At 38.9% G+C, this 10872-nt stretch overlaps 1 protein-coding gene across 13 annotated transcripts in view; it reads left to right on the top strand.

Moving 5' to 3' along the window:
- The first annotated feature begins 4793 nt into the window (after positions 1-4793).
- Positions 4794-10872, top strand: part of RUFY2 (RUN and FYVE domain containing 2) — a 62819-nt gene continuing 56740 nt past the window's right edge. For 2 of the 13 annotated variants that reach the window (XR_012498512.1, XM_074339516.1), the window contains exons 1-2: positions 4794-5239; positions 7099-7272. Coding sequence is in view for 10 of the 13 variants with exons in the window: in XM_074339516.1 (XP_074195617.1) it covers positions 4834-5239; positions 7099-7272 (580 nt within the window). In the remaining 3 variants the exon portion in view is untranslated. Of the gene's footprint in view, positions 5240-5279; positions 5424-5785; positions 6036-6141; positions 6163-7098; positions 7273-10872 lie in introns of those variants that run through there. The other 11 variants (XM_074339514.1, XM_074339513.1, XR_012498511.1 and 8 more) reach the window with 9 other exon arrangements.

Raw genomic sequence — 10872 nt, 5'->3', positions numbered from 1 at the left:
GATCTTATTGTGTCAATTATTAATACTGAATAATAATTAAGCTCAGGGTTATCCAGCATTTTTTCCAGTAGTCACAAATGAAATATTGATAATACTCTAAAGCTGAAGCCAAGGGGTATTGAAGGATTTTAGATAATTTCAGTTTCTGCGCGTGATATGAATAAGAAAGTTTTCTTGGTTTAGTCAGTGGTTGCTTCTCTACAGGTTTGTATGGCCTGTAAAGTAAAGCCCTATGGAAGAAGAACCTGAGGAGTAGTTCTGTATTTTTTGTCATTTGTGAATCTGTCTTGGTTAGATGATGCTAGCCACTTGAAAGAGTTAGGATTCATTGTCTATGTATAAGGTGCTGTGAGTTGGAGGCTTGGAGTGATTGGAAGTTAAACCCAGACTGGGCACTCAAAGAGCAAATAGTGCAGTCAGTGTAAGTGTGATATTTCATGCCAAGGACTAAGACAGCAATGGCTGCCAATCACTACTGTTCCTGGGCCCTCACTTTGTTCAGTTCTAGATCAAAAGCACCAGTAGCCTCCTAAACAAGATCTTTCGTATAGTATGAAGCCTAGACTGATGACAGTGTAGCCATTCCAGTGGCCCCAGTCCTGAATCGCTTCAGAGTTCCTGCCCCCTGACCTCTCCCTCTTGCTGCCGGCTTTGAGTCCTTGCCCTCCTTCTCTCTCAGTCTCTAAAAGCAGATCTTTCCCAGTGCGCTCTGTCAGGTCCGGTCTTCTTGTCCCTCCTTGGACAGTCACTGGCTTCAACCATCACCTGTTTGGCTATTTACCAAACCTATACTCCATGCTATCTGTCTTCTAAATTCTGGTTATAACTGTTTTCTATCTGATGCCTTCAGAATCTTCGATGAGCATTTCAGACTCAGTACATATAAAATGTTAATTTCCATCTTCATCTAATGCCATCCCCCTGTGATCCTTATTTCGGTTAACAACTCCATCTACCTCACGGTTATCTGAGCTTAAACGTCTTGGCATACTTTTTTTTCTTTCATTTCTTCCCCTTCTAATTACAGAGCAGTACATGATTTTAATGAGAATTTCAAACACTACAGATTTTAGAAAATTAAATTTCTTCGTAATCTCATCCTTGAGTTATAACTACTATAGTTTGGTATATGTTGATCTAGCCTGGTGTTTAAAAAACAAAAATTACCACAACCCACAAAATACATTTTATGTCATGACAGCATAGATATGTGTATGTGTGTGTACCTGAAACAACAAAATATTTACCTTTTATATGTGATACAACCTGATATTTTCCTCTCCATTCCATTAAAAACAAAGTTGGTTGCAACCTATTAAAATTGCTTTCATGTCCCACTAATAGGTTGGAACCCATGGTTAGTAATAGAGGTCTAATACTTCTTTGTATATTTGTTGTAACTATACTAAACCATGTTTGCTATTCCCTGTATGTGTCTTTTCCTTTTCCCATTTATACCCTCAATCTAGATTTGTCTATTCCTCCATTACCATTTATGCAACTCTACCCCGTCTGAAAGACTTTAATATACCAGCTTCTCCAAAAAGACTTTTCTGATGTTTGTTTCCTGATAAAAGAATTATTTTCATCTTTATACTATAATAGTACTTTACTGCTTTTTTTTTTTTTAGCAGCAGTAGTAATATGTGCATGCTTTAAAATTTGCCAGTCATTTTCATAGATGTTTTCTCAATTGAATTAACTCTCCAGATTACCTAGCATAGATGTCTGTATTAGCCTCTGGCCTGTGCAAGTCATTGCTAGAATCTAGGTATTTTGATTAATAATTCAGCAATTTTCCCAGGTACTACAAGTTTCCATTTGGTGTCGCATACATTTTCTAGGTGCTATACAAATGTCCAGAAGCATTACAGTTGTCATTGTGAGCAAATCACATCTTGGACCAACTGGGGCTGACTGAAAGCCTTGTGTCATGATGTGACAAGCTGTTCTACTTGGATTCAGGGGACAGCTTTGTTCATTAAAAAGATTGCCTGTAACTAATAGGACAGGCCTATCCAATTCCACTCAAGGCACCACTGACCCTTCGGTATTGGAACTCAAAATCCTTGGAAGTGTGAACCAAGATGGATGCAGGGGATGAAGTCTGTCTCCTGTCAGCTCTTTTATGGATACTGCTTTGGCACATAGTATAAAGATTTTTACATATTTATATATATTTTTTACTTTAGCTTTTTATGATGAGCTTTAAAAAATTATGAAAATTTTCAAACATACACAAAAGTAGAGTAGTACAATGAACTATATAACCATCACCCATATTCAATAGTTAGAAGATTTTTGCTGCAGTTGTTTTCAACATCCTTAATTTTTTTCTTTGCTTAATTTTTTTCTTTGCTGAGATGTTTTAAAGCAAATTCTAGACATTGAATTTTAACCCCATACTTCAGGATGTGATGAGCTTTTAAAACATAGTATTTACATAAATAAACATTACATGATATTTGTATGCTTAAAAACCTAGATTCTTGGCCGTAGTAGGTCAAGGACTCAGAAGAGATTAAAATTCAATTTTAACCCTCTTAAGTACAGTTTAAACATAACACACCAAATTCCAGTTCTGTACAACACAAGGGGGCTAGACTACCCCACAAATGTTCATTTCGGAGCTTAAGAACCTGCCCTCAAGGGAGAAATGTGTTTTGCTTTAAATAAGGCTGGTTTGTTACTGAATTAAATTTCTTTCCTACTTGTTACCTATAAAAACAAGGGGAAAGCAATCTAGGATATAAACCTCTTTTCCCTTGTTCTCATGGGTTTATAAAATAATTATGTACTTAATTTTATTTGCTTTTCTAAAATGCACTTATAATACAAATGCACTTAGAATTCCTCCCTTTTTACCCTTCATTTGGAGAGGAGAAAAATGAACAAGTCAGTCATATTTCAATATTTAACAGCAGGATAGTAGAAAGGGACAAGTAGACTTGTGATGAGTTTTAGACTCCTTGAGACATTGTAAAAACCTCAGATATATTATGAGATTATGAAAATAGAGGCTACCTTTGCACTGATACACATTCTGGCTCTGTCACTGAATAGTTCTGTGAATATGGGTAAGCCATTTAACCTTTCTGAGGTTAGTTTCATCTGCAAAATGAAGATAATTCTCCTGGAGTGGTTTTGAAAATCAAATGAGACTGGCTTAGCACCTGACCTGCATATACATGCTCATTGATATGAAAGGGGGCATGGTAGACAATGGGGCAAGAATGATGGGCTATACATATGGAAAAAACAAATTTGATCCTATCATGCCATTCACCAAAATCAGTTGTGAGTACAATAACAGGCCTAAATATGAAAAGCAAAACTGTAACGCTTAAAAGAGTATCTTCAGGACCTTGGGGTAGGGAGAATTTCTTAAACAAGATTAAAGCATAAACCATAAATTCAACTACAAAGAAATTGCAACTTTATATTTATCAAAGGTCTCCATGAAAAGAAAATATTAGTCAGAAGATACTGGCAACATATAATTAACACCAAATTATTATGTAGAATATTGAATAACTTGTACAGGCCAATAAGAAAAAGATAAGCCAATAGAAAAATAGGCTAAAGACTTGAACAGTTTCTTTGCAAAAGTGAATCTCCAAATAGTAAACATAGGGAAAGTGCTGACTGTCATCAGTAATGAGATAAATACAAAATGAACCCACCATACAATCACCTACCCACAAGATTGGCAAAATAATGAAATTCTCACAATTGTGCGGATTAAAATGGACATGGAGTTACAGAAAGACTACATTGCTGATAGTGGCAATTTTGAGAAGAGTTTTGAAAACAGTTTGGTATTATCCAGCAAATTTAAAGAAAGAAAGACCTGATGTCTGGTAATTCTATTCTTAATTATATGCCCTAGAGACTTGCACATAGGCACCAGGATGTATGTACAACCTGAAACACACCAACCTGGAAACTCCTCATGGACGTGGATGATGTTGAGCAAATGAAACAAGTAACTAAATTCGTAGTGTTATTCCATTTGTGAAAAGTTTGTAAACAGGCAAAAATAAACCAGATTGTTTAGGAGCACATACTTGAGTGGTAGTAGTATACAGAAAACCAAAGAAATGATTCTCATGTGTCAGAATAGTATTTCCCTCTAGGGGAAATACTATTGCGAGTGGTGGCTAGGGGCATTTCCCAGGGAGGATGGTTCGGTCCTATACCAGCTTGATCTGGTGATGGTTACCCAGCTGTTCTTTGCGTAATGATTCTTTAAACTGTGTATACTACATCTTATCCATTTTATCCATGTATGATTATCTCACAATAAAGAAAATTAAAAAAACAAAAAAAGAAACACAATAGGTCTTTACAATGGTGGAAGTGACGAAGAGAAGAACGTTGCTCCATTTTCACGAAATATCTATTTCTAGCTTAGCCACCGTCTTAACAATTGCTGATCTAACTAGGTAATAGCTCACTTTCCCCAAAATGATATATAACTTAAACCTAGTCATCTAACGTGAAGTTTTATTTTTTCTCTCCCTGAAATGGAAAAACACTAGCTTTATCTCCACACCTCTTTCCCTTGATTATGAGATCTTTCCTCATTGTTTTTCTAAACCAGTATACTTACTGGTTTAAAAGTTGTGATTTGGGCTAGTTTCAGTAGGTTGCTGCCTGTTAATTGCTTCAGATGTTCTAAATTCTTTTGATTCCCTACGAGTTTGTGCAGATGAAAGGGAAGTGGTCAGGTATGTTAGATTAAACCCAGCAGGATCCTGTGGATGAAAACGTTTGCACGTGGGTCGCATCCCCTTGGAAATGCAGCGTTAGCGCTCCGGCGAAGCCCGGAGAATGAGAGGCCAGTGGTCTGACCCGGGTCCTTCCCTCCGGCTCCTCACACGCGAGGTCTCCTTTACGCTCCTTTTCCTTCTCTCTGCGGTCCCTCTGGACTCCGAGAAGCTTAGCGAAGGCGGGTTTGTCTCGCGGCTGCAGGCTCCGCGGCCCCCCGCCCCACTCGCGGCGCCGCGGGACTGCCCGGGCGTCCTCCCGCCGCCGGGAGCGCTGTGGGCCGCAGCGGGCCTGGTCGCCGACGCCGTGGTGGCCGCCGCGCGTCTGAAGGGAGCTGCTGGCGGGGCCCAGGGAGTCTCCGCCCGAGACCGCGCCGCTGCCGCCATGGGTAAGGGGAGCGGGCCGAGATGGACGCTGGGCCCTGCGTCCTGCGCTGAAGGCCGCGGCTGGACGAAGAGAGCTGCTGGTGGTGGGCACCCAGGCCTCCGGACCAGAATTAGGCCGGACCCCGGGCCTGGGGCTGGGCGGGGGCAGCCGGGGACTCCGGGTCGCCTGGGGTCGCCATGGCAACGCGAGGCCGACCCCAGTTCCCTCCCGCTTGCGCCCCTCTTCGGGGGTCTAATGACCGAGAGCTCTTGGTGCCACGGCATCCAGTGAGCGAGGACAGGGCCGGCCGGGATGCAGCCCCCGGGTCGTGGGAACAGTCGGAGACGGGAGATGACTTCTCTGGTTTGGGGGGTGGCGGAGGAAAGATGCGTCTCAGGTTGTGACCTGGGTACCCAACGCCGAGGGTAGGAGAGTGGTAACGATGCCGCGCAGGACCTCGGATGAGCCCTCCGCGAGGGTCCCGGGGGGCGCTCCGAGACCTTTGGGCAGCCTTGCTGAAGGGGGCAAGGGAGGCAGGGAAAGGGCTCTAGGCCCGGGCCAGATGCGGGGACTGGCCCCTGGTCTGGTTTTGGGGCCGCGACCCGGCAGGACACTTCCGTGAGCCCGGGCAGGGTGCGGTCGGGTTGGAAACGCTCCTCTGCGAGGAAGCTGCTGTCACCTAGCTCGGACCTGCTTCGGAGCAGCTTCAAAGGCACCCTTTGTCTGTCGCACCGTACGTTTCGGATTGTGATGGGCACTGTTAAGAAAAATAGAGAATTGCCATAGATTATGAAATATCAGGTGGTTTCGACCAGGAAAAGAAAGGGAGTCATACACTATGCAGATTTGAAGAAACGATGTGCGTGGAGGTTTTCCACCTGCTAGCTTGGTCGTAGCAGGTATGGCTGTTTGCATTTTGAGTTGCTTAGGATTCAGTGTCAGGCCTAGCCATCTGAGATCAGAACTAGAATACTAGATCATTGGGAACCATGGACTTTTGTGCAGTGAAGGAAAAACGGACACTTGGTTTACTTGGACCAGTAAATTTGTTAGAGATTATGAAACGATTTTCGAAGTGCTGCATTTTTCTGCACTTCATTTTGTCATCTGTTTTTGCGAAAATATTCCTGCCTCTGGCAACAGTGATGAGAGTATGGGGAAGCATCTGAATTTCTAAGAAAACTGAGAATAAAATTTGTAGGATAGAAAAAAATATTTTTGTGAATTGAAAATATTATTAAGATGAGTTTTTTTTTTAAAGTGCATCTATTGGTATTCAACTGAATCATCTGTGTGAAAGGGCAGGGAACTAATATGAAACTGGACCTTGCTTTTATTTTCTCTGGGAAAATAAAGTCATGCAATATAGAACTACAGTTGCAATGAAACAAAAGGAGGGATAAAATGAGTGAAAATTGAATGGCTTTTCCTGTATCCTCTTATTTATCAGTATGTTTATTTTTGCCTGTCATGTTTGTTATGGGTGATACTAGAATCTTAGAATTTTAACTACCTTTTATTTTATTGCCAGTTTATTTTGAACTTTTTTTTTCTTGGAATTTGCTCTTGGACGGTTCCTCCTATCCACCTTTTGCATGAGACCCTTAAACATGTCTATTACTCCACAGAAAGTGGAGTCTATTTCTCTACAGAAAGTCATTAAAAAAATCCAACTCATTCTCCCTGAAGAGGTACCACAAAAGTGAAATAAATACCAGAGACTAGCCAATCAGGATCTTGACAATAATTCATAAACTTTGGCTGGAATGGGCACGGTGGTGTTCTGTGGTGTATGTGAAACATAAAGAGAATTGAACTAGTGGTATAGGTTAATTAGGAATACTAATTTGTCGACCAACGAAAAACAAACCACTGTTGGTTTTATAGGGGGAGGAAAGTGTTTGTATATTTTTCAATGTCATATCTTGCAAATAATGTTGGACTCCTTTCTTGTGCTTTCAGCTACAAAAGACCCCACAGCTGTAGAGAGAGCAAACTTGTTAAACATGGCTAAACTGAGTATCAAAGGACTCATTGAATCTGCTCTAAGCTTTGGCCGCACTTTGGATTCTGACTATCCCCCCTTACAGCAGTTTTTTGTTGTTATGGAACATTGTCTGAAACACGGTCTTAAAGGTATCATGAGATTTTAAAATATTAATTAACTTTAGAATTCCCCCCCTTCCATCTTAAACATCCTTGAAAATGTGATTTATTTTTTAAGGCTGTAATTATTGTTACTTTACATTTAAAAAATACTGGATGGGTTGGTTTTGGGAGAAAATATCCTACTGCTTTATGTTTTCAAATGAGTGGTCTTAGAAAATGCTTAGTGTTTTGTAAAAAGCATATTTAATTTAAAATTTTTTCAACATACTCTGAATTGATTGTCATTTTCTAGGACATTTGTAGAGTTATTTTAAAAATGTTAAGCATGGTGATTCTGATATGAACTCTTATTACTACTAGTTTGAGCCCTGTTGAACAAATACATTAAAATAGTTGATTGTTGAAATATAAACCACCTTAGGCATGGGAACATATCTAGAAAAATTGTCTTCTGGATTGGGTTGTTGTAGAAATGTGAGTGCTCCCTGAAAATGACAGTAGTGAATGTTGTATTTTATACAGTTCATATTAAATTATTATGTGTAAAATGTATTATACTTAGGTATTTAACATACGTTGTATAATAACTTGTTTTATGTACCGGTGTAATAATACTTATGGTAACAGTCATTGACAGTTTTGGTCTTGAATTCCTATGATCAACAGCTGTATAGAGTCCTATGTGTAAATAGAGTTAGATCAGTGGTGTCCAAACTGCGGCCTGCGATCCATTGTTAATTGGCCCGCAGCAAATTCCAAAAATATATTTAGTTTACTTAAATAAACCAGGTGAGGCAATACGTACTTCACCTCGAGTGAGTGGCCTGGCTGTTTGTGTATTTTACTGCATATGGCCCTTGGTGAAAAACGTTGAAAAGTTTGGACATCTCTGAGTTAGATACTAAGGTGACTTATAAAGCAAAAGAAGTCTCTTGTTGGTATACTAGGGACTGGGTAGGTTGGGAGGGTCTAGAAGTTCTGACTATGGTGGTGGAAAGTGGGGGTTAATGTAAAAAGCAAAAGAGGAGATTTATCTAAATGTGGTTTTAATAAATGTACTTCAAACTGAAAAGGGACCTTGGCATTAGAATTTTAGAAATACTGTGTGATGTTAGTGTACTCATTTCTTGTTCTTTTTTTTTTCTTTAAAAACATTTATTTATATTGAGATAAAATTGGCATATAACATTAATTTCAGGTAGATAGTGTAATGATTTGATATTTGTATATATTATGAAATGATCACAAGTCTAGTTAACATTCATCACCACACAGAGGGTGCCAAAATGTATACACATTTTAAGAAAGGAAAAAACTATTAAAATTGTAATAATCAATGTGTACCGATAACAAAAGATGAATACAAGTCATGTATATACATTTTTTTGGCACCCCCGTAGTTGCAAGTTTTTTTTCCTCGTGATGAGCACTTTTTGTCTTTGTTTGTTTATTTATTTGTATGTTTGTTTTTAAGGAGGGCGCAGCTCACAGTGGCCCATGCAGGGATCGAACCAGCAACCTTGGTGCTACCAGCACCATGCTCTAACCAACTGAGCTAACTGGCTACCCCATTTTTATTTTTATTTTTTAAATTTTTTGAGAAATTTTAAGATTTGCTCTTAGCAACTTTCATATACAGCACAGTATTATTTATTTAAAAGTTTACATATTTATTTTCCTCTTATATCTTATGTTGATAATACACTTGAAGAGAAGATTAGAAGCCCCAAAAGTGGGGCAGTTTGGCAGCTAAGAGCAACTCATCAGGAAATATTCAGAAAGGTCTCCTATTAAAATGCAGCAACTTCTCATTATTGACGTGGTTATCCATATACACTTGTTATGTGTAATTATCATATACACTTCTACAGACACTGAAGGTCTAATTATGGTAATTCTTGCGTATAATACAGTATTATTAACTATAGTCATCATGCTGTACATTACATTCCCATGATTTATTTGTTTTATAATGGGAAGTTTGTACCTTTTTAACACCTTCATCCATTTTATCCACCCCTACCCGCTGCCTCTGACAACCACCAATCTCTTTTCTGTGTCTGAGTTGTGTTTTTTTTGGGGGGTAGTCCACTTTTTAATTAATGCCTTAGGATAATTTTTAGGGGGGATGGATTTTGGACAGGAGTCCACCACCCTCATAGAGTGGAATGCCAGCATTTTGAGTAAACCTGCTTTTCTTTCCACACAAAAAAAGCCTTAAGATAATTTTTAAAATGACATAAATAATAGAGAAATATACTCTTTCTGTACACTAATCAAACAGCATAGAAGCACAAAGAGCAAGACATAGTTTCCCTTATTCTTTTCCCTAAACGGAATCCTTGTAATTCTAGCACTTTTTTTTTACTCTTAGTAGAATCATGCTATACATGTTATTCTGTGACTTCCTTTTTACCCTCCTCTTAAAAAACCCCCACAACTTGATGGTATAGTTTGGAGATCCTTCCATTTACATAGAGGTCTTTATCACACTTCTAATGGCTGTATAATATTTTATAGTATATGTATACCATAACTTTTTAACTGCTCTCCTCTTAATGTACACTTCGGTTGTTTCCAATTATTTGCTATTAAAATTGTGCAGTAAGAACATCTTTGGGTGTATACGTTTGTGCACAAGTGCTAGATTTCTTTAGGAACCCTACTGGGTCAAAGGATACAGGCAACTGGCTTCTATGAAGGCTTCACTGATTTATCAAAGTACTGTGAACGTGAGTGTTTTCTTTCCCCACATTTTTGGCTACTCTTGCTATTATCAATCTTTTTGAAAATTTTCCTTTTTATCTTTAGATTATAGCAATAACATTGACTTAATTTCTCCCCCAACCTGTGGGATGGAATTTGCCAAATGATGGCCAAAAGAGTTCGATTTTAAACTCTTCTGAATTTATTTTCCTTTACGTCACAAAATACCACGAGGCATGTTCTAACAGTCAAGAGGCTTATCTTGCTGAATCATTGTAAAGCTACTTTGTGCTGATTGATTTTATCACCCAAGGAAAAATTGCCTAACTTCATGGTTGTCCTTGGGTGTTGCATATGATAGGCACACTGGATCTGCAGTCTATAGAGCCGGTAGGTCTTAAAAAAGAACAGATAGTGGTTTCATGGTGTTTTATATTACCCAAATCTCAGAATAAAAGGAAAAGTAAAGCCACAATTTTTCATGTTTAAAAGTAAGATAACTTTTTATTTGTCCTTGGTTTATTTAGTAAACTTATAAAAATCAACTTTCTAGGGCCTCCAGCCTTTTTACATTTGGTAATGGTAAAGATGAGCCCAGATGGGTGACCAGTTAGCTCAGTTGGTTTGAATGTGGTGCCAATAGCACCAAGGTTGCCAGTTTGATCTCCGCATGGGCCACTGGGAGCTGCGCCCTCCTTAAAAACAAACAAACAAACAAAAAAAAGCCTAGTTTTTTACTGTAATTACATGCCTCCATATTTCTGATACGGAAGCATGGCCGTATCATATTTGTGATAAGGAAAAATCTCAGGATCCTGATTAACGGGCTGTTGATCAACAGGGCTGTGTAGTGATAAAAGAGGAAAAGGTCTCTGAATAATGGTATGTTGTTAGAAATGTTGAAACTAAATATTTAAAAGG

Source organism: Rhinolophus sinicus, linkage group LG07 (assembly GCF_036562045.2).
Source record: "Rhinolophus sinicus isolate RSC01 linkage group LG07, ASM3656204v1, whole genome shotgun sequence".
In the NCBI taxonomy this organism is placed as follows: domain Eukaryota; kingdom Metazoa; phylum Chordata; class Mammalia; order Chiroptera; family Rhinolophidae; genus Rhinolophus; species Rhinolophus sinicus.
Note: the sequence above shows the minus strand (reverse complement) of the source record. Positions and strands in the feature narration are given on the sequence as shown.